The 17013-nt window shown below is 42.2% G+C and overlaps 1 protein-coding gene across 22 annotated transcripts in view; it reads right to left on the minus strand.

Moving 5' to 3' along the window:
• HUWE1 (HECT, UBA and WWE domain containing E3 ubiquitin protein ligase 1) overlaps positions 1-17013 on the minus strand; it is a 128984-nt gene that overhangs the window by 7729 nt on the left and 104242 nt on the right. For 17 of the 22 annotated variants that reach the window (XM_084789992.1, XM_084789995.1, XM_084790000.1 and 14 more), the window contains 18 exons: positions 16850-16939; positions 16541-16695; positions 15041-15086; positions 12825-13109; positions 10821-11076; positions 10494-10624; positions 9534-9748; positions 9167-9455; positions 8939-9041; positions 7479-8031; positions 6288-6921; positions 5625-5743; positions 5370-5526; positions 4429-4561; positions 3964-4166; positions 3276-3403; positions 1836-1932; positions 20-115 (listed from right to left, as the gene is read on the minus strand). In XM_084789992.1, coding sequence (XP_084646118.1) covers positions 20-115; positions 1836-1932; positions 3276-3403; positions 3964-4166; positions 4429-4561; positions 5370-5526; positions 5625-5743; positions 6288-6921; positions 7479-8031; positions 8939-9041; positions 9167-9455; positions 9534-9748; positions 10494-10624; positions 10821-11076; positions 12825-13109; positions 15041-15086; positions 16541-16695; positions 16850-16939 — 3690 coding nt within the window. The remainder of the gene's footprint in view (positions 1-19; positions 116-1835; positions 1933-3275; positions 3404-3963; positions 4167-4428; positions 4562-5369; positions 5527-5624; positions 5744-6287; positions 6922-7478; positions 8032-8938; positions 9042-9166; positions 9456-9533; positions 9749-10493; positions 10625-10820; positions 11077-12824; positions 13110-15040; positions 15087-16540; positions 16696-16849; positions 16940-17013) is intronic. The other 5 variants (XM_084789991.1, XM_084789990.1, XM_084789987.1 and 2 more) reach the window with 3 other exon arrangements.

Below are 17013 nucleotides of genomic sequence, written 5' to 3' on the forward strand. Positions count from 1 at the left end.
GCTTAGGCTTCTTCCTGACCTTTGTTTTCATCCTCTAACCAAATCCTGACTATTCTTCCAGGCTCTGACAGCCCTAGGTTTGAGTCCTGGCTGTGGCACCTGCAGATCGTGTGACCTTGGGTAAAAGAAGATGGATAGAGAACATGGGAGTAATGTTTACCTCCCAAAGTCCAGATGACTCAATAAAACATTTCAAAACTGGGTGTCCTATGAGAACACTATTTTAAAGCAATGTGTTTAAAGGGCATCAAAAGCATTCTCTGTGCAAGTTACTTGGTTAAGTATTACACATGTAATAAACCATTTTAATTATTTAATTGTAACAACTATAAATATCTCTATTTAAATTAAATTATGTATATATGCACAAAGATCAACTTTTGGGTATTGTTTGCTAGTACAGTTCCTCATGTTGCGATGACCTCTGACCATAAAAATTATTTTTGTTGGGACTGTCTCAGGGGTTAAAAGCACAGACCAAAGGACCCAGGTTAATTCCCAGCACCTACATGGTAGTTCACAAATGTCTGTAACTCCAAGGTCTCGGACAGCTTCACACAGACATACACGCAGGCAAGGCACCAATGCACATAAATTATCTTTTAAAAAAAAGTATTTTTGTTGGGCTGGAGAGATGGCTCAGAGGTTAAGAGTACTTAACTGCTCTTCCAGCAATCCTGAGTTCAATTTCCAGCAACCACATAGTGGGCTCGCAAAAATTTATAATGGGATCTGATACCCTCTTCTGATGTGCATGAAGACACAGCATACAATGTGTGAATAAATAAAACTTCTAAAAACATTATTTTTGTTGCTACTACGTAAGTGTAATTTTGCTAATGTTATGAATCATAATATAAATATCTGTTTTTGGATGATCTTAGGAAACACCTATAAAAGACGTCACAATCCAGATTGAGAACTACTGCTCTAGGGCCAGCCACTTGTTTTTTGAAATAGGGTTTCTCTCACTGACCTGGAGAGCTCACCAGTTAGGGTCAGCCAATTGGTCATCAAGCTCAAGCCCAGGCCCAGGAATCTACCCATCTTGGCTTTCACTAGCATGGGGATTACAAGAGTCTATGTCGCCATGTTTGGTGTCTGTGACCTGGGATTGAACTCATCCTTCATGGTAAGCATTTTACTTAGACTGGGCTTTTCCCATCTTGAACAGCATTGCTTTAAATGAATCATACCTTAGAACCCAGAGCTAGTAAATGGGGGGGGGGGGGGGGGGGGCAAAACTTAAAGCACATGCCATATTATATTGTATTATATTATATTACATTCCCTTTTTTCTTTTTTTGAAGTTCGTTTTTACCGTCTACCATATAGGCACACCAGAGGTCAAACTCACTAATCAGGCTCTGTAAGGAAGTACCATTACCCTCTAAGCCAGCTAGCTCATTCATCCCCCTTTGAGACATCAAAGTCTCACTATGTGGCTGCAGGCTGGGTGTGAGTAGCTCAATTTTGCCTTAGTTTCATGTTATTTAGTTCAAATACATATGGCATGTGTTGGAGATCAGAAGAAAACTTGTGGGAGGAGTTAGTTCTCCTCCCTTTGACCATGCGGGTTCTCGGGCTCAAACTCAGGTTAGGCTTGGTAGCAAGCACAAATACCCTTTACTCGCTAAGTAGTCACCTTGCCAGGCCCTAATCTGCTATTTTAAAGACAGGTTCTCCCTCTGCTGTCTAGGCTGACTTTATATTTATGATTTTGTGAACATTTATAGAAACCAGTGTTCACCGAGCTTATGTATTTTGTGAACAGGGGATCCAGTAGAACTTCTAACTTTTTCTTTTGCTGAGCTACAAACAGCAGTAGTACTGACCAATGGACTGAGTATCTTGAGCACTGGGAGATGGCTGGTCCACATCCATGGGTGACTCTTCTCTCCGGACAGATGCTTCTGACTGGTTAGACTCCGACTGGATAAAAGAAGACAAAGTCACATGAAAGGTGTAAGTCTGCTTTCCTCTGGAAATAGAGGTCGGCCCCTGAATGTCTCACACATTGAGCTTAGAAGACACTTTCTCCTACCTAGTTATCAAAGGCTATAAATAGGTCTCCAGGTCAAAAGAATGGCATGCACACTTCCTTTTCACTTTGAGCTTGCAGGTTTCCCCAAGAGCTCCCTGGATGTCTGTATTCTCTATAAGCTACTCCCACCCAATTCTCACTCAGATCCCACTCCACCTCCACATTCATGCCCTGAATATAGACTAAAATTCTAACTTTTCTGGAATAGATTTTCTTTTTGTCTATATACACTTAAGGCAGACAGAAGATAGGCTTGTTGGCTATATCTATTTGTTCAAACTGAAGTTAGCATAATCTTCCAAAGGTGGGTTATTTCAACAGCTACATTTTTATCAGGTTGGACAGGAGACTGGACAGAAAAAATATAACCCAGAATAGCAGCTCTTTATTTTCTCTTTCTACTGCTACTGGAGTAATTTTCCCCAAATCCTATAGTATGTCCAATGTGACAATACTGTATAGCAGAATTTTTGTTATTTGTGAGACAGGGTTTCTCTGTGTAGGCCTAGCTGTCCTCGAACTCAGAAATCAACCTGCCTCTGACCTGAGAGCTAGGATTAGAGGCATGTGCCACCACTGCCTGGATCTAGAAATTTTGTATGAAGAAAAACCAGGCCTCAGAATACCCTTGCTATCTTAGGAAAGTGATTTGCATGTTCCAAGAATAGGAAGGCAATGAGAGTGTGCCACAGATTTTACTACAACCATTCTAATCTGGAACCCCAATACTGAGGTGGCTACTTGAGCACCCCAAAGCTTTCTCCTACAGTCCTAGATGCCAAGGAATTATGAAGAGGCAGAGGCCAGGGGTGACAGGATTAATTATAGATAATTACTATAGATAATGTACACCAAGCCCAGGGGACTTTCAAGGGTAGCACTCTAGAGTTCTCTCTGCATTATTGCATGTCACTAATTTTTTTAACCCCACATGCCTTCAGAACCAAGGCACTGAGCATCAGACACTTTGCAAAACAGCACTAACTGGATAGCTGGGGGTAGGGTATGATAGCAAAGCTTCAAATCCAATCAGACGTCAATACAAGCCAATAAAACAATCAATAAACAGTAAAGGAAACACCAACAGAAAGTAACCCTGTTGTCTAGAGGCATTCATTTAGCAAACTTAATGCAAAAGCATACAAGGTATGGGTAAATGAAACCCCACTGATGACATGGTGCAAGGAGGAGGGTAGAGAAATGAATGAGGGGCCACAGGCATCATGCTAACCGTTGCTGCTTGTTGCTGTCTCCGCGCCCTTTGACCCTCACGTACCATTTGTATAATGGCATCAGCCTCAGCCTCCAGCTGCCGAACAGCTGCCTGGATGCTGCTAGCTGAGCCTAAACCGGAGGAACCTGAGAAAAAGAGGGAAAAAAAAAAGGAAGGCACAATATAAAATTTAGGAAGAGGGAATGCCTAAAATTCTCTCCTCTCTTCTCGGATGCCAGAAGGCATCTTGTTGAGTTTGAGTTTTAATTCAGGCAGTTTTGTATACTCCTAATCAAGCCCCAAGGTAGGGAAGAGCACGGGGAATGATGCCAGGCAAAGGGATAGTGGCATGTAGAGTATTCTATGGGACAAGAGGAAAGCTAACTTGGCAGGCCAATGTCTGAGAACATGGCTAATGTTCAAGGAGGCAGAAAGCACACACCAAAAGTCAAATCTTTCTCAGCAAAATGCTGGTCTCCCCATTTCTTTGTCATATTTCTTTCTATTACCCTTTATTGTAACTTGATTTATTCAATCTCAGGTAGACAACCTGAATGGATTATACAATACAGCCATCAACATTTAATCTTTAAAAAAAGGAGGGGAGGAGGAGTTTTCTTTTTGGAAATGTCAAAACAGGACATTTCAGCCCTGTTCCTCCAAGGACTCTCGATCCACCACCACCACACTCCACAATTAGACATACCTAGCCTGCCAGTCTGCTTGGCTTTCTTGTTAGCTCGTCGTGTGTCATCCCGCAGCTGGATGATGACCTGCAGTACCCTCAAGAAGAACTTCTGCGTAGATGTCTTGGATGTCAACATGGACATAGAAGGCAGTTGGAGCTCCCGGCCACCCAAGGGGCGCTTCTGAGAAGCCACAATTACCACATTCTCAGCCATATCAAACCTGTATAGTGTAGAGATGGCTCGTACATATTAAAGTCATCAAAGTATAAATACTTGGAGCAAGGAGGGCTTCTGATATTAACTAGAGAAAATAATATCAACTATAGTATTAACCAGTGTGGACATCTGAGAAACCAGGTCAAGTATTTTACAGAACAATTAGGAAAACCACCTAAGAAATGAAGCTAAAGAGAAAAACCAGCAAAAGTTACTTTTCAAATGTCCCAGACTCTAGTCCACATTCAAAAGGAGCTACCACCTACCTGCTCTGCATTTTGCCTTTCAGCTTAGTGGTCTGTGGCTGCTCCTCAGGTAGACCATCAGGAGAAAGGGCTTCACACTGGGCTCGCCGCTGCTGTTCTAGATTGTATTCCCGTAGCTCAGCAAGTAGGGTACCTGTGAAGGGAGAACAGTCAAGTGTTCAGAGATTTCCTTAATGCAGCAGAAGAAAGCTGAAACTTTTTTTCAAGACAGGATTTCTCTGCGTAGCTTTGGCTGTCCTGGACTCCCTTTGTAGACCAGGCTGGCCTTGAACTCAGAGCAATCCACCTGCCTCTGCCTCCCGAGTGCTGGGAATAAAGGTGTGCGCTGTGCCACCACACCTGGCTGAAAGCTGAACCTTATTAGGAAATGGTTGCAGGAAGTTTAAATTAACAGAAAAATTTCCTATTTGGTTTATTGCTTGTGCTATGGACCAACCACTTGGGGACTACCAATTTATAACTGGTCTACTGAATCTACACAAAATGCATATTGGTTTAGAAAAGAAAAAAAAGCATCTTTTCTGGAGCCAGATAGACTATGATCTATGTAGTTCTAAACTAAAGAAGCCATTATTCTAAGTATAATTCCTGAATTTGATGATAGTGTAGGTATATCTTTTGAGATAAGAAAAGCTGTCCCCATGACTTCATCATGGGACTCTCATAGACATTTATTAGGGGAAAAAAAAAAGAGGTCTTTTCTTGTTATCACAAATAGGATTTTCTAATCCCTTCAACTAAGCACACATAACCAGATATGTAGCTGGTGATATAAAGAAAGGCAGCTAGCCTTGTACTCAAACAATCCAGCAGAGGAAAACAAGATCTATGCTTTAGGCTCAAGGCCTAATTCAGCTTGCCCAAATGTGTGTGCGTGCATGTGCTGTTTTGGGAATGTTTACAATAAGACAGAATAGAATGTTGTGTAATACTATTATTACCTATCTGTTTACAAAGGGTATAACCCAGATGGCGGGCTCCATTCAGTAGCAGCTTAAGAACAGTGTCTCGGGTCCCAGAGTCCCCCCGAGAGAGCTGCAGTAACACATTGGCTGCATCTTCCAAGCCTTCTTCAGAACAAGAGTGGGATGTCAACACCTAGGTAAAATATAGGAGAACTAATAAGTCCTAACTTGAGAAATGAAATTTCTATCCCTTTCCTTCAACTACAGAAGGTATGAAGAGCTTAGACTCACCTCCACAGAGAGCTGTAACTGGTTTTCAGTGAGGCCAGAGGATACCATTTTTAAGTCTAAAGCATTGCTGCCTCCTTCACCCACCTTTGCTGGAGATTTGCTGCCTTTAGTAGTGGAAGCTTTGAGGAAACAGAACACATTAAAGCTTTGTGACTGCTACACTGTACACGGTTTCAAAATGGCAAAGCAGAAAAAAAGGCAATCTATATATCAAAGCCAAATCTTTTTTGTGTGCTGGGAATTGAACTTAGGGCATTATACATACCATGGAAGCACTGCCACTGAGCTAGATACTCTTAGCCCCAGAAGCTGATTCTTAACCGTACCATGTATTTCTCTAAATTGTTCCCCTACCATAGGCCCCCCATTTATTCTTTAAAAGCTATTCCTGCAGATAATTAAGTCTGGAAATCCTTGATGATTAGGAGTTAATTCCACCATCTTTGGTGCCTAGCCAGAGGGCTTGGCTCTTTACAGATGTATGCATGTATATACACCAGACACAGGTGGTGGTGAGGGGAGAGGGATAAATAGAAAACAGATATGGTAAGAAGAACATATCTTGCAATAATTCTCATGTAGGAAGGACTTCCTGGATTGGGAAGTGGGAATAAGGTGGGAGCCATAGCACACACCCCATAGCTGAGTTGACACAACACTTACTTGAAACAGTAGTGGTAGCAGTTGTGGGGGTAGTCACTGTGGTAGAAGAAGCTATAGTAATGGTGGAAATAGTTGTGGCAGCAACTGGAGCTGGAGCAGAAGTGACAGGGGTGGTTGCAGCAGGCGGTGTTGGCGTGGAGGCAGCGGCAGTAGTGGTGGTGGTGGTGGTGGTGGTGGTGGTGGTGGTGGAGGAACATGTGGCTGAGGTGGCAGCAGTGGAAGAAGCACTGCTGCTGCCAGAGTTAGCTTGTGTTTCGGATACTTTGTTTTCTGGGAGAGCAATTGAGATGAGTGAGAGGAGTCTTAGGAGTTTCTCAGTTAATAGAGAACTCCGGCGGATGACTGGATGTGACAACATGTTCATGAGCTGCCCCAGTGGGGAGGCTTCAAGGCTGTGCGGAGAAGTTTCCCCTTCACCACTAGAGCTCACTGGTACTGACTTCACGGAGTTCTTGCCTTTCCGGCTAACATTCATGTTGTCCAGTTTTACCAGTAAGTCCCAGAAGTCTGTACAAATGCCACTGCTAGAGGACTGTGAAGAGCATGGGCTGCAGGCCTGCTTACTGCCCCTTTCCCGATCACTCTCACAATTTGTTTCTTTGGTCCGCTGCTGTGTAAAGTGGCTGGGAAACACCTGTAGGTAAAAGAAGAACAGGCTTAATCTAAGTGAAAGACAATTGCTTCACAGGCTCTCCTTTTCTTTGAACAGCTCTGGTAACATAGGACAGATGGATTACAGTTTTTTCCAGTAGGTGGTAAAGCAGCCTAGAGAAATAAGGTCTTTGAAGTAAGACAATGAATAATGAGGACAACATAGCTTGGCAAAGTTGTTGGTTTTAAATGAGGTGATGCAAATTTTTGCCCAGTGTCTAGTACAGGTGGACCCCCGATACACGGGCAGCACTGTTTATTATTTCAAAGAATATTGAACGTGTCACTTTCTAGTCACATGACAAAACTATTAAAGTGTTCTGAACCTCAGCTTCTTTATCAGTAAAGTAAGAATCATACAGTGCAGTTGTTTTGATGACTGAGATAGTACATTAAAAAGTGTAAAGAACAAAGATAAAACACAAAGTCATTTATTGGCACAATAACAAAGATATTTGTGAGCCCTCTACTGTTCAGATCTCACCCAATGTGCCACCCACTTCCAGCCCTTGGGGGAAAGAATTCCTTCAAGCTCCTCACCTTGGCCAATTGAATGAGTGTATCCAGAACATGTCTGCAGACAACGGGAGCAGCCTGGGGGTGGATGTGGACAGTGGAACCACTGCTTGCATGCTTCTCTGTATGTTTACGCCCTCCAGAACGTTGAATCTGGAATATGTTAGTCCTACAGCCTAAGGCAGCATCCATAGATACTGAGAGCCAGGAGAGCTGATTGGAACTTTTGGACTCCATCTTGTGGAGCAGATCCAGGGGACGGTTCTCATGGCTGCTTGATGCAGCAACACAGCTCTTGCTTGACTTCTTACCCCTTTCTTCACTTGTGGAGAGCTTGGGTGTCTCAATGCACAACTCACTCTCACTGCTGCGCTGCAAAATGGACAGGAGGCTGCGGATGACCCAGTGACGGGTCTGAGCATGGTAGCAGAGATTTCTCAGTACTCGATGTAGACGGCTAGTATTGAGCTTTGGCTCATCCACAAAAAGTAGGACCAAGAGGCAAGACAGGGCTTCATGGTCCAGAAGGAGTCGTCCTCGGAGGCGGAGGAGTGTGTCCACATTACTGCCAGAAGGCCTAGAAACAGAGCACGGTTTCTGGGTAACACTAGCTACTGCACAAGGATGAGGTATAAGTACATGGGAGAAGAGTGAGTGAGATAATCCCAGGAAGACTGTAAAAGAAAGACAAGACTATCCATAACAATGACCCTCTTGTACATCTACTACATACCAGGTACTTTATAACTTCTTTCCCTTAAGGATGCTGTATACCATTATTGAGATTGTGAACAAGAGGTTCATCAAATCAGGTAACTGGACATGACCACCAAGAGATTCTTTTTTGTTTGTTTGTTTGTTTGTTTTGGTTTTTTGAGACAGGTTTTCTCTGTGCAGCCTTGGATGTCCTAGACTCGCCTGTAGACCAGGCTGGCCTCAAACTTAGAGCGATCCGCCTGCCTCTGCCTCCAGAGTACTGGGATTAAAGGCATGTACCACCGCGCCCAGCTGAGACTAACATTTTTATCCCTTACCAAGAAACGAAAATTTACAATCTATGAGACAATGCTTGTTTTTACCTTCCCTAGATTAAGAAAACCATTTTAAGGACTGATCTCTTCTGTAATTGTTTTAGAATGTTAAATCTACTATGCTTCAGCCTAGTTACTAAGTAACTCCTCCCTACTTCCATAGCCTATCTGTTACAGTCCTAAGGCCAAGTAGGTTCCCACTCTCTATTTTGTTAAAACTACTATCTAGTGTCTGCTGTCAGCATAGCATGCCTTTAAGCTAGGCCTACCTAGTCAAACCGTGGCACTATGAGATGAGAGGTTAAGAAGATTTGCTTGTTTACTTATTTTAAGGAAAACAGCCCAGAATAGTCCTACAGGCTGCCTCCAACAATTTTAGCTTCTCTACCTATAAAATTAAGGGACCCAGAAGGCAGTATGGCAAGGTTTTTAAAAAAAGACAGACAAGGGTACCTATTATGGCTGCTGCTACCTCCCATCTGGAAGGTGCCACCTCTCTGTACAGCAAGGCGAGTATATTGGACCCCACGGTTGCCACTCAGGCGACTGGTAAAAGCTACAAGGAAAGAAAAAGGAAACTGAAATTGGTGAAGTGAGGAGAGGCTGGGTTCAACCAATACAACAGGGAGTAAAAAGAGGCTAATTAAAAACAAGACCAAGATATTCTAGAGCCCTCTGTACCTGGGCTTCGAAGAATGGCAGAGAGTGCAGAGGTACTGCTGTGTCCAAAAAGACGCTCGTGCATGAGCTGCCGCTGCCGGGCTTCTTGTTCTCGTCTTAGGGCTTGAGCCTCAGCTGCAATGTCTGGTGGCATCACAGCCAACACACTGTCTTCCATGTCCTCTAGGACACTCCGGCGCAAATCTGAGGGCAGAGTCTGAATGAAGGTCACAGGGTCCATTGGGGTGTCTGAGCTGGCATTCTGGGCCAGTTCCCGTCGCTGCTGTTCAGCTCTCTGCTGTGCTAGTACCTATGGAACAAAACAAAATCATTAAGAAAATAGCTCTTTTCAAAGTAGTCTGCTTGCACCATGTTCCCGCTCACATACTTCCTCTTGAATGGCTGGAGGTAGGGCGGCCAGGAATTCAGGGCTCACTTCAGTCACACCAGGATTCCCCACTACTGCAGGAGCTGAGTTGTTTGTGGAGGGAGCACTTCGGGTTGGTGGACGGATTCCCAGCTGGTTCTGTAGGACTTCCCGACGGATATCATCAGGGAGAGCAGCCAGAAAGGAGGGATCTACACCTTCAGGGAGACTGATACCTGAAGAAAGATAAAAAATATAAAGGGACTTATATCCTCATGGATATTCAAAGGTATACTCAGAGAAAAGAAAACATGTCATAGGTTAAGAAAAATCAGTTGTGTTTTCACTGCTTGCAAAGCTAGGGAGAACAACAACACTCATTTATCTAAGCTTCAAATAGTTCAATAGTATGTACTGTCACTTTATAAGATTCTCCTAGACAGATTCTGTGTGGCCACCATTATGTAGTGCCTAACTACAAAAGCCTAGAATCAAGAAGCAGCCAACTGGCCAAAGACTGAAAACTCTGTAATTGTAAGCCAAGATAATCCTTTCTTTTAAAAGTTGATTATTTCAGACACTTGATTCAGTAATGAAAAGCTGATTAACAGTGTCAATGAGACACTAAATGAGACATTAAATAACGGTCCTATTTTATAAAGCTAGGAAGTGGTACAGATAGAGAATGTGAAAAACCTAAGGTTAACTTGACTTCTAAGTCTGAACTCATTCCATTCTGCAACACCAGAATCCTCTTAGTTAGTCCTTCTCTCTCTCTCTCTCTCTCTCTCTCTCTCTCTCTCTCTCTCTCACACACACACACACACACACACACACACACACACACACACACACACACACACACAGCACCACCACCCCCTCTACCTATGTACCTGGAAGAAAGTATTTGGAGGATATGTCCTTGCAAAGTTTTTGGAAACAGAAACAGGATCATTATGGCCTAAGCACTCATGGACTTACCAGCAAGGGGATCTTCTTCTTCACTGCTTGTTGAAGGTAGTGGCTCTTCTAGAATTCCTCGAGAATCTGCTCCAGAGATGGCCACAGCAGAATCTCTGGTGGAAGAACTCTCAGAGGATGCAGGGGGAGAGCTGAGGGAAAGAAATAATTCTCAGTTGTTCTTTATACTGTTTTCCCATTAAAAACAAAAAACCCCAAGCAACAAAAAGATACCTAATATCCATTTCTCAACTAAGACACAGTGCAGCAAGCACGCCCCATAGTGAACAAGTGTAAGTTCAGCTTGAAATACCATCTTGGTATTCCTCTTGGCTGTATAGTGCTTACTTGTCCTCAGGTTGCTGGGTGGATTCTCCTGACACATCAGGTCTGCCTTGCACTTCTGTCACAACTGATGGGGCATCCCCAGGAGTGGAGCTGCCTGCTGTGGGCTGCTCTGAATTGCCAGCTGGTGGAGTATCACCCACAGCCTCTTCTAATGTACAGGAAGCCAAGCTGCTGGTGTCCATGGGAGAACCTTCTAGCTGACTACTGACAGCTGTTAATGCATCTGAATCTTCAGCTCTCTCTGGGGAAAGAGAGGCTAGAAGAAAGAGTGAGAAATTAGATGGCTGCTTTCTCTTTTCTTTTCTTTATTTTTTGGGGTTTGTCGAGACAGGTTTCTCTGTGTAGCCTTGGCTGTCCTGGACTTACTTTGTAAATAAACGGGGCTGGCGAACTCAAGAGATCCTCCTGCCCCAGTGCTGGGACTACAGGTATGCAACACCGTGCCCGACTAGATGGCTTCTTTAAATCAAGGCAATCTAACAGACACGATCTTTGGTAGGTTGCTTCCTTTGCAAAAGTTAGTATAGACTTTTCACTTCATTACCACGTTATTCACTCATCCATCTCAACTGCTCTTTAAGATTTTGCTTAAGCTGGGCGAGGTGTCACATGTCTTTAATCCCAGCATTCAGGAGGCAGAGGCAGGCAAATCGCTATGAGTTTGAGGCCAGCCTGGTCTACAAAGTGAGTCCAGGACAGCCAAGGCTACACAGAGAAACCCTGTCTCAAAAAACCAAATAGATTTTGCTCAAGACTTTTCTATTTATTACTTTGTCCTACACATATCTGTGCAACATTGTCCCTAGAAATTCCAAGTAAGGGATTTATCACGCTCAGTTTTCCTGTAGGCACCATTTAGACACAGATGCTAGGTCCCTGGGCTGTTTAACTGGAGAAGGGGCAATAAGCAACATCCATGTTTACATTGTTTTATACATAAGGGCACATGACCAGCTCCCTCAAATTTCTGCTGTGATTTTCCTGGCACTGTGAGTCAAAAATAGACCTTTCCCTTATAGCAACGGGAAGAGAAACCTTTTCACAAGTTCTTGACATAAACAAAACTGGCACCTTAAAAAAAAAAAAATCTCTCCAGGCTATAGATAGTGAACACAATTTTAATTTACCTTGTTAAAAATATTTTGTCGCCGAGCGGTGGTAGCGCACGCCTTTAATCCCAGCACGTGGGAGGCAGAGGCAGGTGGATCCCTGTGAGCTCGAGGTCAGCCTGGTCTAAAATGCGAGTCCAAGACAGGCAAGGCTACACAGAGAAACCCTGTCTCGAAAAACAAAAACAAAACAAAACAAAACAAAAAATTTGTCAGGGGGCTGGGTGTGGTGGCATATGCCTTTAATCCCAGCATTTAGGAGGCAGAGGAAGGGGGATCACTGTGAGTTTGGGGCCAGCCTGGTGTATAAAGTGAGTCCAGGACAGCCAAAGCTACAGAGAAATCCTGTTACCTGAAGAATTATTGACATCAGACAGATATGGATTATAATTGTAGCCCCAGCTCAACTACACACTGAATAACTTCAGCTAATTCTTTGTTTCTTCCCCCCAAGGCAGGGTTTCTCAGTGTAGCCTTGGCTGTCCTGGACTCACTTTGTATACCAGGCTGGCCTCAAACTCAGAGATCCATCTGCTTCTGCTGGGACTAAAGGTGTGTGCTACCATGCCTAGCCGGCTAATGTCTGAATTCAATTTATGAATGAAGGTACCATCAACTTTGAAAAACTATTCTCACAGAAGTTAATTAATAAACTTGGCAACAAAATAAAATTGCCTTGATAAATTGTGGCATGCTTAACACTATCATTACAACATGCAACAATAATTAGCTGAGAATACAAAAGAAATTTCAGCTTTAAGTAAGGAGAATGTGGAACCTCAGGATTCCAAGTTCCTAATTCTCTAAAGTGAGAAAGCAGAGAAAAGTTACAATCTCTCTCTCTCCCTTCCCCCCCCCCTTAAAAATCCCCGTTTAAAGTTAACATTCCACTCACTTATGGTGGGAGCTGGGGACAATTCCATTTGAGTTGTTTCTGCTTCTCCACTTGGCCTTGTGGGACCCAATTCCTCCAATTCTATAGGCATCAATAGTTGTGTAGAGTTTCCCACTTCTTCAGCAGGGGACTGCAGTTCCTGAGGAATCGCTCCTAAGGCTGGCGGGGGTGGGAGTGCAGGCTGCTGCTGGGAGGGTTGTAGAGTACCAAGTTCCTTGGACTCAGATGTAGCTGCATCCGTTGAAGAGGGTGTTGTTGGATAGCTGTCAGGCATAGGAGTCCCATCTTTATTGGAAAGAATGATATTGGAGGTTAAAGAGAACTAAGCCAATGATCATGGGAAGAATCCAATCAGCACATGCAACTTGGTAAGGACCCATCCAGCAAATGACATGAAAATCTCTCTCAAAATAAACTGTTCCCCAAATAGCTCTTGCCTTGTGTGCAAAAATGATGATGAGGGCTAAACATTGCTGTTTATGTCTCAAGAACCGGAGATATGACTCTGATAATCTAGAGAATAACATCTTTCCTGTTCCAGGTAGAAGGAACAACTGCATACCACACAGATAGGGTAACGCTACCCAGAAAAATATACTAAAGGTTTTTAGGTCCTCACATTTCCTTATCTACTTGGAAAAAGAGATGGTCAGAACGTATTCAGAATTCTTTGTTGTTACTACTGTTTAGAGATGGGGTCTCATGCAGCCCAGGATTGTACTGAGTTCACTCTGAAGCTGAGGCTGTTCTGAATTCTTTTCTTCCCTCTCTGCCTTTTGAGTTTTAGAATTGCAAGCATGAGCCAACATTCTAGGATTCTTACTCAAAATTTCTGAAGTATAGTTTCCCTTCATACTCATTCTATTATTACTAAGTAAATAAAGTTATCACAGAACTAAAGAGTAGCAGAATATTGAGTTTACACCCAACGTTAAAACAATCAGTTAATAATATGTTCTAATGTATGAAGGTCAAGGCACTTAATAATAGTATCTGCATCACTCCATCATCTGTCCCCTTTCACCTCCCTTTATTATACTCCTGTTTATTCAATAAACAGCTACAGCTTTTCCCTTGTGAAGACAACACTGGCAGGACTTAATGTGAATATGCCACACACCAGGGAAAGTAGTAAGTTGTATAGTTATCTTCTTACTGGGGCCTAAAATCCCTACCCCACAACAATACAACTTACTACCTCACCCCGGCATGTGCAGAAGTGTCTAGTAAGGGTAGTAGGCAAAGACCATTTAATTTTGGAGTAGACCTTTCATATACCTTTTGCTAGGTTAAGAGCACTGGGACATCTATTCTCTTCTCAATGCTTTTAAAAAACTGTGTTGGCTTTGGTAAAATAGCCCTCCTAATTCAAAAGCAGAATTTAAGGAACATTCCAGAACAAAGTTCCAAATAAATAGAGATGAGGGAAACATGATACTAAATGGACCAATGGCAAAAAATGGTTACTGATCATTGTTAAGATGATTAGAAGGAACAGAAAGTATATACTTATAACCATGTAGCTCACAGAGCTATGTTCCCCAAAAGCTGAATGTTTAAGACAATGTTCTTAAGACTTAGATTCCATAAATCACTAAGATTTAGATTAAGAATAAAAAGAAGTAAACTAGGCATTACTTTTGGTTTTGTAAGAAAAAAAAAAACAACAACAACAGTGATTTAGCAACAATATTTTGTTACCCAAGATTCAGGAGAACATAATTCCTAAATACAAAAGTCTTTTGAATGGAATAAATCTAGCTCTGAAACACACACACACACACACACACACACACACACACACACACACACACACACAGAGAAACACACTTCCCTATGTTAATTTTCACTGAGGACTGGCAACTGAGAATCATCAGGTGTTCTCATGAGGTGTCATGAGAGAAGATCAACCACCTCACAGATATACATGCTTAGCTTGTGGGGAAAAGAACACAATACATGACTTATGTACATGTCAGACTAAAACACAGCATAACTGTAACAGGAACCTGAATAAGGCTAGTTGGATGGGAGTGTACCACCGTGGGAAAGACAGTAGACTGTATAGTTATCTCCAAGATGGGGTATGACCCTAAAACTATACAATCTACTACCTCATCCCACAGAGCACTAGTGTCCATCTTCAGCTCACATGGCCAGCTATTTGAAAAGAATCCATTGATTAATTATCAAGAATGGAAAGGAGGGAGAGTTACCTGAGACATTTGATTCAGTGGAGTCATTTGTCTTAGATACAGTACACTACAAAAAGAAGAGAGACCATTGAGAGGCTTTTACAAGCATACAAGAAAGGTCAAATATGAGTCATCATCCCTTACCTAGACTACCCAGGAATTCACCTTGTGGCCACTTCAAAATACAAAAATTTATCCCAATTTCTTTACTCATACTATACAATGTTGAACAGCTTTGGAGAGGACTTAGGAATACAACCCAGCAGGAGTGTTGAAATTTACCATGTGTGAGGTCCTGATTTTTATCTCCAGCAACACACCAAAATGAATTCATTACATTACATAAAGACAAAACAATGGGGATGGGTAGGAAATGAACAATGAGAGAATAAAAAAGAAACACATTAGAAATGGGCACAACTGTGAGGCAAGAAACTCTTAGCTCCATCTATTTCTCTTCCTTGGGTTTCTTATTTTTTCCACTCTAGCTTTGGAATATTGCTCTCGATTAAAGCTTACGCATGCCAGAGAAGTACTCTATCATTAAGCTGTAATCTAATGACCATTTTAGTGCTGTCAGTCATACACAATGTTACCATTTTTAGGCAAAGTTGTATATATAGAAATGTTAAAGCAAACTTGTTATTATAAATACCTCTAAGTGTTTCAACTAATCAATTTAGTTAGCATGTTTGGAATCAAACCTTAATCCCCCAACCCATTCCTTTTTATATGTAGGAGCATGTACCTGCATGTATGTATGTGCACAGGGCATCTTACCACTGATACAATTCTAGTAATCTTTAGTGTTTTTTCTTTTTCTTTGTCTTATTCCTTTGGGTCCATATCTCACTGAAATGAACTTTGGTGCTTTGTGCTTTCTTGGCTAGGCTGAGACCAAAAGAGGACTTTGGATCACAAGAAACTGGAGTTACAGTTTTAACAGTTATGTGAGTGTTAGGAACCAAACCCAAGATATCTCCTGCTCCTTATGTTCTTATTTTTAATTTATGTAACATCCTAACTGCCAAGTGGGGTATACTATAGTTGTCTTCTGCTCCATTCTTCATTTCTTTGTGCTTCTATTAGCTTTTGTGCATATACATTTAGTTATGTGAGAAAAAGATTTCATGGTGGGGAAATTTTATAACACCTAACTTAAACGTTAGAATGTGGGTATCTAAAGTTAAGGCTTTCCACCCTCAAAGTCCACCGTGATACGGAACTGAGAATCAAAAACACAGGCTGATTCAGGGTCTATCTTTAGGCCTTAGAGACAGAAACTACAAAGTTGTGCAAGGAACCATTCTGGTTAAGGTGTCAGTAATATAATAGAGAAATAATTTACTTCTAGGCTTGATTTTTTTTTTCACCCTAAAACCCAAATGATTGAAGAGTCAATCTGGAATGAACAATTCCCCAGGTTCAATGTAATATTCTAATTTTTTAGTGGTTTTAGTACTATAGGCATGGCAAAATCATAAGACAAAATGGTCCATCTCTTTAGCCCTTTGGAGTCACCTGTGCACTTTGATCTCTGTTTTCCTTGTCTTCTTTGCTTTTGTCTATTATTTTTGTTTCTTCCTCAGCCAGTTGTTTCCTACGTTTTTCCCTTCTCTCTTCTAGCTCCTCATCTCTCAAGAATTCCAGGTGATTGACAATGGGCACTTTAACCACTACAAGAAAAAGACAAAGATCAGAGGCTGCTTTGGAAAGGTTGAAGAGAAGTAGAGAGGCAGAGCTAGCAGCCAGAGGACCAGAACAACTCAGAATACTCATCCTAGCACTGGAAGGCTCATTACTATTTTCGATAATAAAGTTGCCACACACCTGAAACACAGTCATGCATGCTCTCGGCATCAAGAACTTTACATTCCTCTGTCCATCGGGTCAGAGCTGTAGGGATGCTTGACAGGGTTCCTAGAAGAACAAAACGAAGTGAAACTCTTGGCTTTATATATAAAGCATTGATAGACCTGAAAACTGCAGTATTT

This window comes from Acomys minous (genome assembly GCF_964271855.1).
Source record: "Acomys minous genome assembly, chromosome: 7".
Taxonomy (NCBI): Eukaryota; Metazoa; Chordata; class Mammalia; order Rodentia; family Muridae; genus Acomys; species Acomys minous.